Source organism: Lepidochelys olivacea, assembly GCF_965140295.1.
Source record: "Lepidochelys olivacea isolate rLepOli2 genome assembly, chromosome: 14".
NCBI lineage: Eukaryota > Metazoa > Chordata > Testudines > Cheloniidae > Lepidochelys > Lepidochelys olivacea.
In genome coordinates, this window is record NC_140424.1 from 9,466,440 (window position 1) to 9,487,140 (window position 20,701).

The 20,701-nt window shown below is 43.5% G+C and overlaps 1 protein-coding gene across 1 annotated transcript; it reads left to right on the plus strand.

The window, feature by feature from the left end:
• Positions 1-1,406: 1,406 nt before the first annotated feature.
• On the plus strand, positions 1,407-19,177 carry UTP6 (UTP6 small subunit processome component). Its single transcript, XM_084647061.1, has 19 exons — positions 1,407-1,655; positions 3,593-3,677; positions 4,217-4,258; positions 4,350-4,442; positions 5,116-5,163; positions 5,423-5,486; positions 6,319-6,437; positions 7,933-8,010; positions 8,765-8,846; positions 9,685-9,766; positions 10,394-10,575; positions 13,033-13,112; positions 14,634-14,711; positions 14,886-15,065; positions 15,894-15,974; positions 17,571-17,680; positions 17,768-17,834; positions 18,160-18,232; positions 18,883-19,177. The coding sequence occupies exons 1-19, from the start codon at positions 1,564-1,566 to the stop codon at positions 19,038-19,040; spliced, it is 1,794 nt and encodes a 597-aa protein (XP_084503187.1). The 5' UTR covers positions 1,407-1,563; the 3' UTR covers positions 19,041-19,177.
• Positions 19,178-20,701: the final 1,524 nt, after the last annotated feature.

Below are 20,701 nucleotides of genomic sequence, written 5' to 3' on the forward strand. Positions count from 1 at the left end.
ACCATCTCGGCTAATAGCCATTGATGGACATATTCTCCATGAACATATCTAATTCTTTTTTTAAGCCAGTTATAATTTTGGCCTTCATAACATCCCCTGGCAACAAGTTCCACAGGTTGACTGTGCATTGTGGGAAGAAGTACATCCTTTTGTTCGTTTTAAACCTGCTGTCTGTTAATTTCATTGGGTGACCCCTGGTTCTTGTGTTATGTGAAGAGGTAAATAACACTTCCTTATTCACTTTCTCCAGACCATTCATGATTTTATAGACCTCTGTCAAATCCCCCCTCAGTTATCTCTTTTCCAAACTGAACAGTCCCAGTTTTTTTAATCTCTCCTCATACGGAATCTGTTCCATATCCTGATCATTTTTGTTGTCCTTCTATGTACCTTTTCCAGTTCTAATATATCTTTTTTTGAGATGCTGGAACCAGAACTGCATAGAGCATTGAAGGAATGGGTGTACCATGGATTTATGTAGTGACATTATGATATGACTAAAGGCTGTGTTTTACTCCCCCCAAACAGCTGAGTAAAAGCTGTGAAAATCTAGCTCTATATGAGTACTAAATATTTAAAATCCCATTCATGATTTTTTAAAATCAAACCTAATCTTCTCAAAGGTTCCTGATTTCCAGGGCATCACTCATTTTAGAACCACGGTTCCCTACCGTCTACACAAATTTCATGTCCCCTATGGTTGCCAATTCTTTATATCAGAAACAATTGACCATGGAACTGAGGTTATAGACCCGTTGGAAGAAATCACACAGTATTTTAAGTTCCCTGCATGAATAGTTTATTTCTCTCTCTCATTCTAGGTCTTTGTCACACCTTGATTGTGACCCACCCTGATTCTGCAAGGAGCTCAGTGTTACCATCCGCTAGTGTTCAAAAAGCATGAGTCAGACCTTCAAAAATCGTAAGATTACTTTAAAAAATCTCATGATTTTTAAAATTAGGGGTTCTTTATATTTTCTCTTCGCGGGGTTTATTTAGCCTTAGCGGGGGGTGTGTGTGTGTGTGTGTCACATTTTCCAGATTTCCCCTTGAAAGGGCTAGACAGGTATTCTTTGTTTAAGCGAAAGCTGAGCGTCTCCTACAGCCACAGGGCCCCTGAGCGGGCAGCTTTACAAAACCCACCCCCTAGAAACAACTCCCGACACGAGCTGGCAACACACAGCCAGGGGCAGCCCCGGGTCCCTGGGATTCCACTCGCAGGATCAGGGCCTGTAGGAAACGAGCTTGAGAAAGGTCCCCTGGAAGCCCATCCAGCCAAACCCGCCCTGCGCGGCGGGACCTGGGCGGGGGCTGGGGCGGAGCCCGGCTCCTGGGGGCTGCCGCGGCGGCCGGTGGCTCGGGAGCCGGCGCCGGCCGCAGGGGCGCCAGGAGCCGCAGGGGGGCGGCAGAGCCGCGTGCCCGGCGCAAGGCGGGGAAGGTGGCGGCTCCCCGGGCTGAGGCCCAGGCCGGAAGCCGCGCCGGGGCTGCCGAGTCGCACGTGGGCCCTGGTTGCTCCGGCCCCGCTCCCGGCAGCGCCGCTCGCCCCGCGCTGCAGCGCCCGCCATGGCGGAGAGGATCGAGCAGCGCCTCGAGGGCCGGCTCCCGGAGCTGGAGCAGCTGGAGCGGGTCGGGCTCTTCACGCGCAAAGAGATAAAGTGAGAGGGGCCGGGCCAGGGGATCGGGGCCCGGGGCGGTCCGGAGGGCTGGTTTCATAGAGTGTAAGGCCGAGAGAGAGAGAGATCCGTGAGTAGCGTGTGTGTCTCAGGCCAGGAAATACCCTGCAGGACCCCTGTATTGAACCCAGTCAGTCTAATCGGGCTAGCCCCCGAGATACAAAACTAGCCAAGGCCCCCTGCAATGGCAGGGAAAGGGAGTTGTTCCGGTAAGAGGTGCCCAGGTTCCCACCAGGCCCCATGCTGCAGAGGAAGTCCCCGCTCCCCCCAGGGTCCCTGCCAATCTGACCTGGGGGGGGAGCGTCCTTCCTAGCCTCAAACCTGGGCATCAGTTGGACCCTGAGCACGTGAGCAAGACACAGCAGCCAGGTAGATAAGCTAGAGGTTTCTCTGTAGTACCTCGCAGCATTGGTCCATTGTCCCATCTCCTCTGTGGCCATCCCCTGAAGCTTCAGAGGAAGGTTGACTGTTCTCCACCCCCACTTGCAATCACATATGACCAATTGTGCACTGGGAGGGGGGGAATCCTTCCTGACTCCTCCAGGCATGGTCTGAAGACGGGAAGCATGAGATTTGATTACAGTCGTCGTCTGAACCTGCAAATGCTCCGAGTATGTTGAGAGAAATAACAAGCAATCCTATTTTCTCCACGTCCCATGAGGGCAAGGGATGAACAGGGAGATTCATAGAATCCAAGGCCAGAAGGGATTAGCTCAATGGTCAAGTTGAGCCCCTGCCCGTAGAGGCTAGAGAACTTCTCCCAGGCTAGACTAGAGCCCAGTGGATGGGGCCTCTGGGAGTCAGGGCGGAGACTGGACTGGAGCCCAAGGGATTACTTCTAGAGGGACAGAGCCCAGGTATTGTGGGGAAAGGAAGGTTGAGCTTGAAGCTGCATTATGGGGTGGGAGCTGAGGCTACTGGGGGGTCTGAAGACAACAGCCATATTGTTGGGGAGATGTAGAGACTGAACTAGAACCAAGGTTATTGGGGTCAGAGACCAGGCTGTTAGAGGGAGGGATGGATGGAGATTATTGGGATGAAGGGCTGAGCCAGAATCAGGACCTGCGTTATGAGGCGAGGGGGGACTGGGGCTGCACTGGAGCTCAGAGCCCAGTTTATTAGGGAGACGGGTGTAGGACATTGGTTGTGGGAGGCAGAAGCTGGACTACAGCTCATATTATTGGAGAAGGGGCTGAGCCTGAGCCAGTACTATCAGGGTCTGTGAGGAGGAGCAGGCAGAGGCTTGGGTAGAATCCAGTCCAGGTTATTGGAGGGTGGGAGAGGACCCACCTGGGTCCAGTTATGGGAGAGGCAAATGGAGGCTGAAATAGAGCTCCACGCACATGTTGTTGGAGGTGGTGAGCAGAGCACAGGTTTTTGTCAGGCAGGAGTAGTAAACGCCAGTTTAGCAACTAAACTAAAAAATCTAAGGGATGTAGGCAGTCATTTTCCAGAATGGTGATTAACGTTCGAAAAGGGAGGTTTTTGGCTTAATTTTAATTTTCTCTGGGTCAGAAGAAGCTGTGTGTGGACTGGAAATCTGCCTTGTGTTTTACTTGAGGCTGTATGAGCAACTTAGTAGAAACGGTGAGTAGTATGGGAGACAATCCAAGAACCCAAGGTCCAAAGAGGCTCAGTGCCGGTAACTGTAGGACGTCACAATGGGCGGAGAACGAATTCAAGAATGAACAGAATGGGGACCCTACCTCCGTCACAAACACATGTAACAATTTGACACTTCATTGTTTGGTCATCATTTGACTCTTGCCACGTGGAAAAGGAATGACAAGAACAAAACTGAACTTAAAACCTGCCCTGTAGAAAATAGCTGTGGTGCTGTACACTGCAGCAATGTCAGTTTTTCTGGGATTAAAAATAAGTAAAGAATGCCTAAAAATGGAATTCTTACATTTCTCCAGGGCAGTCATTAAGAAGGCCTCAGCTCTAGAATACAAAATACAGAGGAGAGCTCTCCATAAGGAAGACTTTATCAATTACATTCAGGTACATTTTATTAAGGGTTATTGTGTTCGTCAGGTCCTTTAATAACGTTAACATTACATGAGGAAGCATGTGCTAGTGGTTAAAGCACCGGACTGGGAATCGGGTGTTCTGGTTTCTGTTCTTGACTCTGGCACAGACTTGCTATGTGACCCTGGACAAGACACCTACTTTTGTTGTGCGTCAGCTTTCTTCTCTATTCAGAAATGTTGAGACTTAGCTAAGACACCCTCCTAAAGGTGCTAGAGAAATGCAATTTATTATTAATAATAAAGTGTGACCTATTTTGTGGTAGCATTTAACTTATTAATTGAACTTGAGAGTGTCTGAAATGTCACACCTGATATAAATAGTCCAACTGGGGTGCTGGCAACTTCCATAGCTGCATAACTGACAAATGTTTGGCTCTAACTTGATAACTACTCTGTCATGGCTATAATTCTTATTGTCCACCTGATTAGCTATTTAACAGCTATAAAGGGTTTGACTTGAAAACTTTTTTCTTTCAATTACTTTGTAATTGCTTTCTCTACTTCCCCTAGTATGAAATTAATCTGTTGGAACTGATCAAGAAAAGAAGATCAGTAAGTTGATGAACTCCTTACGATACAAAGTAGCATAAATCAAACCTTGACAGGGCAGGAAAATTAACGATTATTTTTTCCCACCCCTCAGCGCATTGGATATTCATTTAAGAAGGATGAGATTGAGTATTCTATTGTGCAGAGAATACATGGCCTCTTCAAGCGTGCCACAGAAAAATGGAAAGTAAGTATATTTCCTTATGTAGGCCCTGGCAGTATTAAACAACCTCTTGATGCAATGTGATGTAAGAGAATAAATACAAGCATAACTGCTAACAAGTATCTGTGATAATGCAGGAGAATATAAAATAAAAGTTAAATGGATGTTTGTTCAAACAGATGGTGGTAGTTTGGGGATAATGCTCCAGTATCTGATACACAGCCTCTTGGAGGGACAATGTTCTGCCCTGTGAACAGATAGACTGTATGATCTACTAGGTCTTTCTTCTCTCTAGCAGCTGTAGTTCTTTATATTGCCATGTGGATTTGTCTGGCAAGGGCTGGAAACTTGGAGTAGTTTCAGGTGAAGGGTATTTCCTTGAGTCATCTGGCAGTAATACCTCTTCCTGATGAAGGAACTGTGCTGATGAGTTCTGTATGGTGCAGGAAGATGATGGGGAAAGAGGAGACTGTATTTGGGGATTGAGGGATGGCATCCTTGAGGCAGCCTTGAAGGGATGCGGGGGTTTGCATGCGTGGGTGGAAGGTGTGAAGGAAGGGAGTACCACAAGCAGCAGAGTGACTGCTCTACTTCAGTCATAATAAATGTGTGCTCTATACTTTTCTCAAAATGCAAGCAGTTCTAAAGATGTATTGTTGCAGTGTTGTTTCTTCCTATCTCCTTGCCTTTCCACTAGGATGACGTTCAGCTGTGGTTGTCACATGTGGCTTTTTGCAAGAAATGGGTGAGTATTCAAAATGTTACTTTTCTGTAATTTTATAGAAGTAACATCTTTAATGCTGAACAAATATGAGGAATGCCATTCCCAAAAGGCAGTCTTTTGCTGGGGAGGGAAGTTACTAAAAATAGTGGGGTTGGAATGGAAATGCCTTTTTCATCACAACTGTACTGTCGCTGTCAATACTCCGTAATGCATCTTTGTTCAGGTCAATGCTAAAATGTTCACAACAGGTAAAACTCAAGGAGTTCTCTTGTCTTTACAGAATAAAAAAATTCAGCTTAGCAAGGTGTTTTCTGCCATGCTAGCCATTCATCCGAACAAGCCAGGTACAGTAATGTGCTTTTTAGTATCTTGCATTCAAATCATAGAATCATAGAATATCAGGGTTGGAAGGGACCTCAGGAGGTCATCTAGTCCAACCCCCTGCTCAAAGCAGGACCAATCCCCAACTAAATCATCCCAGCCAGGGCTTTGTCAAGCCTGACTGTAAAAACTTCTAAGGAAGGAGATTCCACCACCTCCCTAGGTAACACATTCCAGTGTTTCACCATCCTCGTAGAGAAAAAGCTTTTCTTAATATCCAACCTAAATCTCCCCCACTGCAACTTGAGACCATTACTCCTCGTTCTGTCATCTGCTACCACTGAGAACAGCCTAGATCCATCCTCTTTGGAACCCCCTTTCAAGTAGTTGAAAGCAGCTATCAAATCCCCCCTCAATCAGCCAGTTTGGTTCATTTAGAAGAACAATATAATATGCTACCGTGACAAACTAGTGTCAATCCAACCCACTGCTCTTTGAGATCCCAGTCCAACTCCTTAAAAGTCCCTCTCTTGCATTTTGCACCTTGCTGCTCCTCTAAAGGGAATGTCACTGCAATGAGAGGGCTCTGAAGGAAGGATCGTGCTAGCAGATCAGGAAAAATGGTGTCTGTAGGTGTCCTCAGGCCTCGAAGGCCCTTCCCCAAAGGAGAGCAGGGAACTACACAAATATCCCTGAAGTGGAACACTTTGAACGGACTAAGCTCCCCCTTGCGCCCCCCTTGGGTTTAAAGTCATGTATTGTATTTTCTCGGTGGTACCTTCCAGAATTGCCTCTCTTCTCCCATTAGTCTTGTAGCAGAGACTGATACAGATCCATTTGTGTGTTCCATTGTAGCATTGTGGATTATGGCTGCCAAGTGGGAAATGGAGGAACGCCTCTCGTCCGAAAGTGCCAGGCACTTGTTCCTTCGTGCATTGCGCTTTCATCCAGAGTCTCCAAAACTGTATCAAGAAGTGAGTTTATGATTCTGCTTCTGTGTATAGTTATGTTTTCTTGGATCCGTCTTGCAAAGATTAGTTTCCCATTGTCCTGGGAAGCGGGAGCAGATTATTGGTTTTGGACTTAAATTGGTAATATTTCATGACAGTTTTGCAAGACTGGCTTTAAACAAATCAGAGTAAAATCCTCACACCTATAGTTAGGAGAAATTCTGACTTACACTTAAATGCCTGTTTCTAGACACTGGGAGTTCTACAGGAAAAAATTGCTCTGGGTTAGAGCTTGGCATCCAAACTGTCTGCTGGGGGAGTTGTTTTATCTTAACCAATTTAGTATAAATAGCCCACATTGCGATCAGATTTGCTTTAGCCTATTTTGCCCTGTCCTCTCACATGCACTCGCTTAAAGCCTAGTTCTCCAGGAGTTTTACATTGCTGTAACTCCGTTGACTTCAATTGAGTTGCCGCTAACTTACAACAGTCTAAATGAGAACAGAATCAGGCCCTTAGTTCTGGTTTTCACATCATTAGCTATGGGCAAAGCATACTGGTTGAGAAAATGAGTTTTGAGGAATGGCTTTTGTAGGGAGCCAGTTTAGAAGTCAATGAAGGTCTCTACTTGGTAAATGTGAATTCCAGAGAAGAGAGAGAGTAAGAGCAGCTTTGTAATTACATTACTGCAAGGTTGCTTAATCACAGGAGGCTTGCATTCCCTCCTCTGGCGAAACTCCCATTCAAGTCAATGGGAGTCTTGCCTGAGTGCAGAGTATGCCAACTTCTCCTTAGTTTGTATTATAATAGCTGGCACTGCATTGTATCTAGTTATTCTAGATAGTTATTTATGCAGTAAGTGAACTTTCACGGGCACGAGCAACCATAAACACTGGTACAAAACACATCCCAAAGAGGGGCTTAAAGGGTGTGTTCCTGGAGCCTTCGGCAAAGTCAGTGCTGATTGTGGGTCACGAGATTGCTATTCTAGCAGATGCTGTTTCTAAAATGGAAAAAGGCTGGTGGTCTGTCATCTGATTTCAATGTATGTACGCCTGTTAATTGGATCTAGGGCTATACAGTGATCGCTTGCAAAAGTGCACACTTCATAATCTGCATATATAATGGGCAGTGTCCCTCTCACATCTCAGCAAAGATGGAATAGCAGATGCTGCGATGAACTGAAATATTACTAAGATGTAATTGTTGTTGCAAAGCATTTTACTGATCACTTGCTAATTCAGTGTTATCACAAATAAAGCTATATTATAGTTGCTTAAAATAGGTCAGCAAACTTCATATTGTGGTGCATTAATCCTGTGTTTTTAAAATAGCTGCTTCGTTGCTATTTTTCAAAACTTAAGTCATTCACAATAGGACTCCTAGACATTGGTGGGAAGTTCTTACGTGCAAATCTTCACAAGGCTTCCTTTAGTAAATGTCCACACGTTTGTTTACGTGCATCATAAATATTTACCCCCCTCTTCTCCTCCCATTTTATCCTCCCTATTGCCTGCAGTATTTCAGAATGGAACTGATGCATGCTGAAAAGCAAAGAAAAGAAAAGAAAGAGTTTGAACAAGCCAAGATGGACTTGGTAGGACACTTGCAAGTTCTGTTATTTAAAATGGATTGTTTTGTGGACAGGCAAATGCTCTTTAAGATAGAGGGTTTTAGAAGTATGTAGTACAGTAGAACCCCGTTTCTCTGACCCTCCATTATTTGGCTCTCTCCATTAACTGAACAACCAGCGCACCCAGATCCAGAAGCGGGTGATCACTCCTGTTGCTGCTAGATGGCGCTGCAGCTTTACACTTTCCCGTTCTCCAGGTTATCTCAATTTTTGATTATCTGATCTGGCCCAAGTCCCAGTTAGATCAGGTAATCGAGGTTCTGCTGTAATTGACTGCACTGCTAGAAGTGCACCTTTTAAATGTACTGTTTGAGCTCTATAGCCATTTGGAGGAACCAGTCTGTTTGTTCAATTATAACTTACATTCCTGTGGATATCAGACCTTTGGCTACAGGTTTATGGTCAGATCACATGGTTTATATATTTATTTGACTTTCCTTAAGGGAACACAACAGTTGTTGGTAAAGACCTTTTATTTTTGTTTGTTTTATATACCCACCTGTTTAAAAGTAACTACCGGTTTCTGATGAAGACTAGTTAAACTGGTTTCCTCTCTTTTGTAGTAGGGATTGATTTAATTCTAATCTGTCTGTATAAACTAGACAGAGATGTGTTGTGGTGGAGGAAAATGTCCATCACCAGTTGTAAATCTTCTTTGCAGAGAATGGAAATTCAAAAAGAAACAAAATTCTCTAAAGTTAGTTCTCTCTCATTTTAGGGCGAGTTCAGTTATTCTGAGGAGGTTCTTAATGGGGAAATGGCTCGAATAATCTACAGAAATGCCGTTCAGAAAATCAAAGGTAATTGAATGCTTCCCCTCCCCTCTTGTTTAATGGAAAAATGACCATGTTGGAGTGAGTCTCTGGTATCTAGTGTGGCTAGTCTTGGCTTCATTGTATGCACAGTGATGTGTCCTCAATTCACCCTTTCTTGCACAAAACCTGAGCAGTATGGAGGTACTAAATGGGTAGCACTATTTGGTAATTCATAGCCATTTTTTCAGGCTGGCACCTTCTCTGGCTCACCTGCCTTTTGCCTGAAATAGCAGCCATTGCCTTTCCACGCCCCTTATGTTTGAGTTCACAATCACTAGATCTGCATAAACACAAGATCAGGCCCATAGTCATTTGTAAAAATCAAAAAATATCTTCTGGATACAGTAGTGATGTTAATACAAATTATAAAGCACGTCTCATTAACCCCTTCTCTCTTCCCCGTATGCTGAATTGTAAATCTGCTTTTTCAACTGTGACCTCAATTAAAACCAAACATAGAAATATTTTCAGGATCAAAAAGGATGTGACTCAATCTGCAGTCCTCGCTCAAGCAAGAAGTGCCGTTCTCTTCCAAAAGACTCCCGGTGACGGTATAGGTTGCAGGGTCATGGCCTTGCTTGCCCTAATGACTAACATGAAACAGATAGTGAAAAATAAACAGATAAATAACATCTGGTCTGTCCTAATATATGCATTAGAATGATTACTTTTCAGTAGCTGGATAGATTTTACAGTATTATATTTACTTTCTTGGAAACATCTGTAAAACCTTTGAAAACCAGCAAAGATGACAGAAATGCAGTGTACCAGAGGAATGTAGTATCTTACTTGTCATTGAGTTTCTTTGCTCTCTTGATCTTAGGTGCTGAGTTCTACCTGTCCTTGCTTTCAATTGCAAAGCTCTTTGATTTTACACAAGACTTGCAAAAAGAAATTCTTGAAAAGTAAGTTGATTTAAAAAAAAATAAAAATTGCCAGTGAGGTCCTAATTTCTGGCCAGTTGACAGTTTGGTGTCAGACACACTGTACTGGGGAAGTTGGATGTTAAATCTAACGAGACTTCTTTTTAAGAAAAAGACCAATTTTTAGTGTCAAACAAACAAACTTTGGTGCCCCAGGCAAACCAACTTTCTGGAGGAGGATGTTGTATGTATATATAATGCAAAATTGGCTTCACTTGATAGCATGCTGACAAAATGTGGATAAAAAGCTCTTGTCCTCAGAGAATGACTTTTTACACTCGGGATAACAATTTTCAGGAAATGTATAACTTCCTAGTTCACTTAGTTGCTTGGAATTGCGTATATTAAGTTTTCCAATGCATTTCTTTTTCCAAAAGAGCTGCTTCTAAAGCTGACAGTCAAGTTCAAGCACTGTTGCAAAGAAACAGGCCAAAATTTTGGTTAACTGCCTCTTATGGAAGGGTGAAACATTTTATCAATGAAGTTTAATTCCTTAGAATTATCCCCTTTGAGTAAATTGCAATTGGCGACTCCATAATTCCACTCTTCTAGAATGAGCTTGAAGCAAGATGGCAGTTCACACATGACATCGTAGACTGTGTGGGTTAGCTTGCAGGCCGAGCATGCTGATGATCCTCTTACATGGGACTACATGGCCCGTCAGGAGCTGGAGAAGGGGTCCTTGCCATCCCCAGAATGTTCATCTAAACAGATGAAAGCATCTGAGGTGGCCCAGAAGGAGGAGCGGTGCTGTGCAGTCTTTGAGGAAGCGGTGACAGCGCTCCCCACAGGTTAGAAATTCTGCTTCTATTTTAAAATTGGTTTTCTCAATATTTTTGTATACTAGCACTTGCAAAAAATGTGCAGCAAGGCTTCCTAAGCTATTTTATAGCCAGGGCCCATATCTTAATAGAAAGGGAGTATCTTGGGGAAGCCACCTCTTCCATATCCAATTCTACAGGCCATGTCCCTGCACACTCACAAACCTGCAACATCCTTGTAGCAAAGGCACCAATTGCTTACCTGGCATAGCATACTGGAAAAGCATTTATTTTTTAGCTTTTTTTGGAATGTGATTTAGTGAATGGGGAGAGTCCGAAGCTTGCAACCAGCCTGATCTCTGCAGACCCCTGTTTGGAAACCATTGGTAGAGAATAATCAGTTTTAAGCATCTGTCTGATGAAACCCATAGAATTCAAATATATTGTAACTAAGCAGCATACACAGAATGTCAGTGAAATGGATCTTTGTACTTGGCTCCTGCCTACACTGAACATGATTGCATTTGTAAACACAACAGTAGCCCAGACATGTTTAAACAGTTTCTTTTTATATAGCTCATTTAGGGAATGACTATAGATTTACCAGCCACTTGTCTCTGTATAGTGGTATCTCTGCGTGGCGGCCCGTGGGAAGACATGGGCTGTAGTAGAATCATAGAATTGTAAGAATGGAAGGGACCTCAAGAGGACCTCTAGTTCAGCCCTCTGTGCTGAGGCAGGACCAAGTATACCTAGACCATCCTTGTTAAGTGTGTGTCTTACAATCCAGCAATGATGGGTATTCCACAACCTCCCTTGGAAGGCTGTTCCAGAGCTTAACTACCCTTATAGTTAGAAAGGTTTTCCTAATATCTAACCTAAATCTTCTTTGCTGCAGATTAAGCCCATTACTTCTTGTCCTGCCTTCAGTGGACATGGAGAACAATTGATCACAGTCCTCTTTATAACAGCCCTTAACATATTTGAAGACTTAGAGTCCCTCTTCAGTCATCTTTTCTCAAGACTAAACGTGCCTAGTTTTTTTAACTGTTCCTCATAGATCAGGTTTCTAAACCTTTTATCATTTTTGTAGTTCTCCTATGGACTCTCTTTGTCCACAACTTTCCTGAAGTGTGATGCCTAGAACTGGACACAGAACTCCAGCTGAGGCCTCACCAGTGTTGATGAGATTGGGACAGTTACCTCCCACGTCTTACATATGCACTCATGTTAATATACAGCAGAACTACATCATGTTGTTGGCTCATTTAATTTGTGATCCACTGTAACCCTCAGATCCTTTTCAGCATTACTGCCACCTAGCCAGTTATTCCCCACTTTGTAGTTGTGTATTTGATTTTTACTTCCTAAGTGTAGTACGTGCACTTGTCTTTAGTGAATTTCATCTTGTTGATTTCAGACCAATTCCCCAATTTGTCAAGGTCATTTTGAATTCTAATCCCATCCTCCAAAGTGCTAGCAACCCATCCCAGTTTGGTGTCATCCACGGATGTTATAAGCCTACTCTTCTTTCCATTATCCAAGTCATTAATGAAAATGTTGACTAGTATCAGAGCCAGCACTGACCCCAGTAGATATGCGGTCCCAGTTTGACAGTGAACCATTGATAACTACTCTTTGAGTACAGTCTTTCAATCAGTTGTGCACCCACCTTCTAGTAATTTCATCTAGACCACATTTCCCTAATTTGCTTATGAGAATGTCACGTGGGATTGTCAAAAACCTTACTAAAATCAAGATATATCATGTCTCCTGCTTCCCCCTCCACTCACTAAGTTAGTGACTCTGTCAAAGAAGGAAACTGGGTTGGTTTGGCATGATTTTTGTTCTTGACAAATCCACACTGGCTATTCCTTATAAGCTTATTTTCCTGTAGGTGCTTACAGACTGATTGTTTAATAATTTGTTCTAGTATCTTTCCAGGTATCGAATTTAGGCTGACTGGTCTATAATTCCCTGGGTACTAGGAGCCATGGCCTATTGCTACTGTGCCTTTAGGTCCTGGAGGATAATCTCCAACCCGTGCATTTGTCCTGCCCTTGGCCTTCATGCCAGGAACCACATTTCATCCTCATTTTGGCCCCAGTTCAGCAAAACACTTAAGTACGTGCTTCGCTTCCATGGATTACAATAGAACTGGAGGATGCACTCAAAGTTAAGGATGTGCTAAAGTGCTGTTGTGAATGGGGATGGACTTAACCATGTGATTAAATGCTTTACTGACTTGAGTCCTGAATGCTCTTCAGAGTAAAATTACAATTGGATTGAAGGGTATTTGCTAAGCATTAACATCTGTAGTTTATATTGCAGACAAGTTATTTTAAATATTCATTTGGCACAATTATGGATGCATCATTGATAGTGTTTATAATTGTAGTAGTACTGGACATCTCATTCAACAAGACAGGTGTCTGTGCTCTCTGCTATGGTTTTGTTCAGTGGTTAACTGTCCCTTTGACTTTGCAGAGGCCATGTGGAAATGCTATGTCACTTTTTGCCTGGAGAGACTTAACAGGAAAACCAATAGTGAGGAATTGAGACGGAAGGTAAGCATTCATAGTACCAAAATCTCCTGCTGTCACTGACTTCCATAATCTGTCTTCGTGATATCCTTGTAAACTATGGTAGATTTCCATCAATTTGAAACAAATAATGCAGCTCATATGAGAACAATTGGCTAGTTATTTGGACTGATAGCTGTCATTAAGGATCGGTTGTTCTCCCTATTAGGCATCCTCCTTCAGGGCTGTATAAATCAGTCTTCCCATGTGGTCATCTAGCTGAAAATTGGCATGCATGTACCCAGATGTGAATCAGTCTTGTTCTGTATGGGGTGGGAAAGCCTGAAACTGATTAAACATTTTTGATTCAAGTAAATGACCAGAAGTTTGGGGTTTTCTTTGAGTTCCTGTAGTGGGGAGGAAAAATTCCTTAATCATAAAACCTGAACTTTTAAGAAAATGTTGCTAACTCACATTGTATATGTTTCTTTAATGATACTTTTATAAACAAAAGCTATACAAAAATAATGTTGAGTCGAACATAACCCAACAGCAAAGAATTTTTTTAATTTCATTATATTTATAACAGTTTTAATCCAGGGATCTTAATCTTCCCTTCTAAAGTCGTTTAAGTATCATCCCCATTCTACAGATGAAGAAACTGAGGCAGAGAAAGACTTGCCCTAGATCACACAGAGGGTCAATGGAAGAATTGGAAATAGAACCCCGGTCTCCTGACTCTCATTGTCTCAGCCTCTAGACCATGTTGCCGTATCTGGTTCTTGTCCAGTCTCACTGCAGCATTCACAAAAGGGATGGTGATCTTTAATATTCCCAGAAACATAGTGGCCAGAACTGGGCACCTGGAATCCTTGGCTCTCCTGTATTTCCAGGATTGTTCTGTGACCTTGGCCTATTGCTTGATCTTTCTGTGGCTCAGTTAACCGGTCTGCTGGGTTATAATACATCCTGGCTTCCCAGAGGGCAAAGGAAGGTTAAAGTTGGTCAAGTGCTGTGAGCTCCTCGGAATGAAAGGCGCTGTAGGAGGACAAACTTCTTAATATGCTGTACCAGCACTGCAAAATCGTACTTACTTAAAGTAAGCATTATTTTGATAGGTAAATATAGTTTTTTCATTATCTGGATGAACAGACTTTAGTGCCTGGACTGCTGAATCTTCACCACAGCTGTGCTTAAATCAGACTGGCTGAATTAAGAAAGCTGTTGCCTTAACTATTTCCCTTGCATTTGATTCTTTAAATTAGCTATTTATGGTTTGACTCTGCCCTTAAAACTGCAAGAGAGCTTTGCTATGTTTCTTGTACAATCAGTGTGCAAGGTACCTGTATGCATCTGTCTCTAAAAGAAGGATGGAACCTTAAGGCTGAGGAACTAATGCCACTTGTAAGCTGGAATTTACAAAGGAGGCTAAAGGGGTAGGCATCCATCTTCCATTGAATTTCAGTGGGATTTGGGCTCCTTAGAAAGCCCCGGGCTTGAAAACGTAAGCTTGATTTCGGTAGACTCCAGCATGTACAGCAGCAAAGCCTATTCTTTCTCTTTCAGAGGTTGGAAAGGACTCTGAGTGTGTTCAGCAGAGCCCATGAGTCCACCTTGCTGCCAGAGACTTTATACAAACCGTGGGTAAGGATATATGCAGGTACTAGACTGAAGCCCTGATTCTGAATTACTTACACTCCCAAAATTGCCATTCAAGTAAATAGGAGCTTTGGGTGTGCAGGAATGCCAGATCAGGGCCTAATTTCTTGATAAACTATGTGGACCTGTCTTGTTGATTAACTTCAACTGCTGTTTCAGCTTCACCTGTTACTGGAAGTTGGTCTTTCTGAGAGGGCCACAGAGGTAGCTGCAGCTGCAACCAAACATTTTAGCCAGTCGGTGGAAATGTGGCACACGAGACTGCACGTGCTAATCAAATTGAACAGCAGCGATGTGGCCCAGTGTTTTGAGGAGGCTGTGAGACAGGTGAAATCTAAGGTCTGTGACCATTTTAATCTGTTGTGCAATATTCTATTGCAAGAACTCTCTGACCTGTGGCTTTATATTTACTTAAAATTGTAAAGCCGCAAACCAGTCTTTAAAATAAATATATATGGGCTCACCATTCAAAATACATACCATGTTCAGGTCTGTCAGTGAAATACAAACAAAATCATGACTTTTAAAAAATTTTAAACTTGAAATTCAAGGATTTGAACTATGAATCCTAGTGCTAGGTTCCATGTTCTTTTAGTGGCCAACTGGCATTCCCTGTGTCTGCCTTGGAGAGGTACCCATGTGTTCTTGCATACCTGCTTTTCATGGCCGGGCAGCTGCCCCCAAAGTGCTGGGGGTGGGAAGGGGATGGAGTTTAGAGTTTTTATCAGCGGGCTAGGAATTCTCCCCATCCCAGGTGCCTGTAGCTGAACTCCACGAGGTGGAGGAGACAGGAAGGGTATCTATTTCCCCCTTCTGCTGCTTTTGGACTTCTCTGTCTGGAGATACAAAAGTACCCACTCCAAGCATGATGTCTACCAGCTGTTGAGCCAGGCAACATTTTCCACCTGGAGAGGAGGAAGATTATGGAGGCATATGTAATCTGTAGTTGCTGTTTGTACATGGGAACTAGTCCTTTGTTCATGACAGCCCCTTTTGATGGGTGATTTTGCATCCAGATATACAGCATCTATGTTAGAACATGGGTGGATGTTGGCTGGAAATGTGTGTGTAAAATTGTTTTTAAACTCTCTGGTGACTGTTGCATTTTTATGCAGATCAAGCTAAGGCTTGGCCCTGAGTTTTCACTGCTTCCTTTTCTTTTTATAGGGCTGTTTGCCGTTATGGACTCTATGGGTGGAATGGGGTGAAGGAGCAAGCAGCAAGGAAGACACAGAAGCCCTCTACCAGGTATTTGGCTGATGGAAATATAATCCTCTTACTGTGAGAAATGGACTAGATAGTCAATAATGGCCATGAGATACTGGGACAGTACGTGGGGCATGCTTAACAAGCGTTTTCTACAGGCAGCCCTTGTCTCAGGCTTTGATCACCAGTCTGAGTGCAGTGCTGCTGAAGCATTTGGGGAAAACGTTTAAAGAGGACTAAGTGCCATCGGCTCTAAGGGTATGTTTATGCAGCCCATGACGGTGAGCTTTCCAGCTTGGCTCGACAGGCTTAAGGCAGTGGGGCTAGTACTCTAAAAATAGCTGTGTCGACAGCGCTTTGAAATTGTGGCTCTGAAGCTTAGGGAGAGGGGTGGGCTCCAGAGCCCCAGCTCCAGCCTGAGCTACATCATCTACACATCTGGTTTTAGCACAGTAACACAAGCCAGTCTGCCAGCCTGGGCTGGGAGGCCTGCTGTCGCAGGCTGCGTAGTCTAAATCAGTTAGACTCTGACGCATAAGTCACTTCTGAAAATGGGGCTTAGGTTCCTAAGTCATTTTTAAAAAATTTACCCCTATAACATCTGTGTGGCCTACAATTTTGTCCTATTTTCAACTGTCAGTCTGTAAAATATTCTCTTGCACACTGTGGTAAACTCAGGACAAACAGCTACAAAAAAGGGAGGGGTAGTAATTAGTCCCAGGGGATTAAAAGGCCTCTCCCTGTCCACTGAGGAGAACCATGGGGAAATAAGGTTCAGATGGAAAAGGTGTTGCTAGGGAGCTAATTAAGTTCAGCTGGCTCCAACTGCTGGAGACCTTTTTTTAAACCCTCCCCAGGGGGGAAGTGGGGTGGGGTGAGAGAAGCAGGGAAGCTGCCAGTAGGCTAAGGGCAGCAAGACACCGAACCCTTCAAAGAAGGGAGGCTGCACTCCCTTTCCAGAAGGGAAGGAAAGCAAGCACAAGGGACTGATCAGGGAAAGGAATCATCGGACCCTGTGCTACCTGTAAGGATTTGCCTTGCCCAAGCCGGTGTCTCCAAGGCTAAAAAGGACTGAGTCTGCTGCGGAGAACAAGGTACTTTGCCACAACACCTAACCTGCTTTAGGCGTATGAATACTGTACCAGAAAATTAGAGGAAAAACATTTTGGTTCTAATCCCAACAGAGACCCCCCTGAGTAGCTTTGGACAAAATACTTCACCTCTCTGCCTCAATTTCTCTACTTGTAAATGTAAAATATTTGCTTCTTATGGGACATTTGAGAATTAATTTGTTTGTAAAGCATTTTGAGAGCCTCCAGATGAGAAGTGCTATGGAAATGCAAAGTATTAACTCTTTAAACTGACTTGAATATTGGAAAGGAAGAAATTTTAGCTCTGATTTAATTTTAGAGGTTTGTAATTGAAAAATATTGGGTTTTCTGCATCTGCCATTTTTCAGCTACAGTTTAGGATACTCTTTTTTTTCCAATACTTGAAATTCAGCCTCTTTCTCAGGAGACAGATATTTGATGCCAGTGTATATGAAAATGGAGACAAGGAATCGGAAGGAATTATTTGGTATAGTTCTCTGTAGTTACTTTGTAACTGTAGCAAAGATCCTGTGTGTTTAACTTGCAGAGATCCTTATTTGTCACAGCCCCAGCTGTCTCAGTAACCATGAAAGAGAAGTACCTTGATTGGGCCTACAGAGATGGCGGTTATAAGAAAGCAAAGAAAGTCTTTACCAGGTGAAAAATAAAAATCTGAAATCTGGTCTTTCTAACATATGTTTGGAGAAGATCTGTAGTCTAAAGTTCTTAATGCTTTCATTTTAGCCTGCATGAAAGTCGCCCATTTTCACTCAAGTTCTTCAGGAAAATGATCGAAATAGAGAAGGAGCAAGTAAGTGTTACATATTGACTTAGTATTGTATTTTTTAGGATGTGTTACAGCTTTGGAGTTGAATAGGAAGGGGTAGTTGTCTGAGTATAATGTAATTAGTTTGCAGTCATCTCCATATTTGTCTTCTAAAGTGAATCCACAACATGTAATATAAAACCAAGTCACATATAGTAACCAGTCTTCAAACTTCTGAGCTGTGTGTGTGTGTGTGTGTGTGTGTGTAACAATTTAATTAGCATAACTTTTTTGTTCAAGTATCTAATAATGCAGCAGCTTGGTTTGTTTCTGTATACCATCAGTGGTCTTTAAACTTTTCCTTTCTTAGGAATCCTGCAAGATGCTTAATCTGAGAGAATACTATGAACGTGCCCTGAGAGAGTTTGGTTCTACAGATTCTGGTATGTTTCAGAGTAGCAGATTCTGGTATGGAGGCTTTTTTGTTCAGTGTCTTTGTTTCCATCAAGCTAGGAGAAGGGGTGATCTTCCTTCCCATATGTCTGCTAAACTGCATAGTGCAGTTTGCTGATGCTGTGCCTTTAACAGGGCACAATGAATTTGCCCCATAGAACTTTTAGTCTAGGGGCCTGATTCCAACAAATACTCATGTGGGTAGTCCCACTGAAGTCAGCGGGATTACTTGTGTGAGTCAGGGCTTGTGGGTTTGTTGACATTGGCTGGCCTAGGGCGAAGCACCCATCTGTAACTCACTAGTTTTTGTAAAAAGTACAAATCAAGTGTGTGTAAACGTGTTCATTTACACAACATCCCTTTGAGGATAGTATCTCCATTTTACAGACGGTCTGCAAATAGGTTAAGCATGTCTCTGTCACAGCTGGGAAGAAAACCCAGCTCTCTGGACTCCATGTCTGGACTATAACCCCTAGGCAAAGCTTCCTCTGTACAAAGAATCAAACAGTTGGACTTCACTATATTCACATATGTAACATTTTAATGTGGAAAGCCTCTATGTTAGGCCTGGTCATGTGTGTGTTAACACAGCCAGATCAGAACGTAACTAGATTTTCTTTTTCTTTTTTTTCTTTAAAAGATCTCTGGCTAGATTACATCAAAGAGGAGCTAAGCCATCCCCAAGGCAAACCAGTAAACTGCGGGAGCATTCACTGGAGAGCTATGAAGATGCTAGAGGGAGAGCTAGTGGAAAAATTTGTTTCCAAATACACTTTGCTGCAAACTGGACACTTGTGAAAAATGCAGATTGCATTGAACTTGCAAATGTTTCTGACAGACAATATCAAAGCGCAGAATTTCCGGAGTTGGTTGGTTGTCCAGATTTTTCAATTTGTTGTCCAAGATTCTGAAAATAAATACGTTCCTGAACCATCCTACTACGTACGTTCTTTTCAAGAATGTTGGAGTTCATCTGTGGTCCTAACACACAGCTGCTACTAGTGTTGCATGTCTCAGTGCTGAGTTCCTGTGAGAGGGTACAAATCCACAGTTAAAGAGGAAAAACTCATCACAAAGCAAGTGAAGGCATCTATCAGTGTATTTGTCACTAAGAACTTCTGAGAGCAAACGCTCCCAACAGTCAACGCTATCTGGTGCGGTAAATAGCCACTATACATCAGATTTCACACATTTAAAAGTTTATATTAAAACTAAAATAGATGCAAAGAAATTCAATTTCAGTAGAAACTGCAGCTTGGGTACCATGCCCATATAGAGCAATGCAAAATGGAACGTAAAGCAACAGTAATTCTGAAAGCAAAGGGACCAACTTTCAAAGTGAGGTTTGGTGATAGAGTATTTGCATGTAGTGAACCTTGCCCCTTTCCAACATAACAGGCAGTCATTTAATTTACTAAATTGTAACTTACTGAAATACGCTATTATCCATTCTTTTTCACAATTTTATATTTAAATATATCTCAATAGGGCTAATTTAAACTCTTTCCATAAACTTAAAGAAAAGTCCTGTGTAAACTTTTAGAAGCTATTTTCTAAATAGTTAAACAGAAATATTTCTAAGCAGAGAAATATTTTCTGGAAATCTACTAATTGCAGTGCACAAGAACATTAAAATGTTTTCTAATTGTATAGGGAGCATCCTGGACACTGATGAGCAATAAAGAATTGCTTGAAAAGAGTTGGCTAAGCATTAGGGACTGCTCTGACTTTGCATTTGACTTGCTACCTATGATTGATTCACCACCCTCGAAAATGATAAACTGCTTGTAGAGCAAGGAATGGCAAACCTTTTGGCCCGAGGGCCACATCTGGGAATAGAAATTGTATGGTGGGCCATGAATGCTCAGGAAATTGGGGTTGGGGTGCAGGAGGGGGTGAGGGCTCTGGTTGGGGGTGTGGGCTCCAGGGTGGGGCCAGAAATAAGGAGTTCAGGGTGCAGGAGGGGGCTCCGGGCTGGAGCAGGGGAGTATGGTGGGGAGGGGGAGGGCTCTGGGGTGGAGCTGAGGATGAGTTTGGGGTGCAGAAGGGTGCTCCGGCCTGGGACCGAGGGGTTCAGAGGGTGGGAGGGTGATCAGGGTTGGGGCGCAGAGAGAGGCTTAGGGGTGCAGGCTCCGGGCAGCGCTTACCTCAAGCGGTTCCTAGAAGCAGCAGCCATGTCCCCACTCTGGCTCCTACGCAGAGCTGCAGCCAGGCGGCTCTGCGCGCTCCCCCGTCTGCAGGCACCGCCCCTGGAGCTGCGGGGGTGGCGTTTTGTGGGGAGGGTGCGGGGGGGGGGCAGTATGCAGAGTGGAGCTCCCTGGCTACCCCTACATATAGGAGCCGGAGTAAGGCTACACCGCTGCTTCCGGAAGCAGTGTGGAGTGGCCCCCGACCCTGCTCCCCGTCTGGAGTGCCAGAGTGGGGCAAGCCCCAGACTGCGCTCCCCAGCGGGAGCTCAA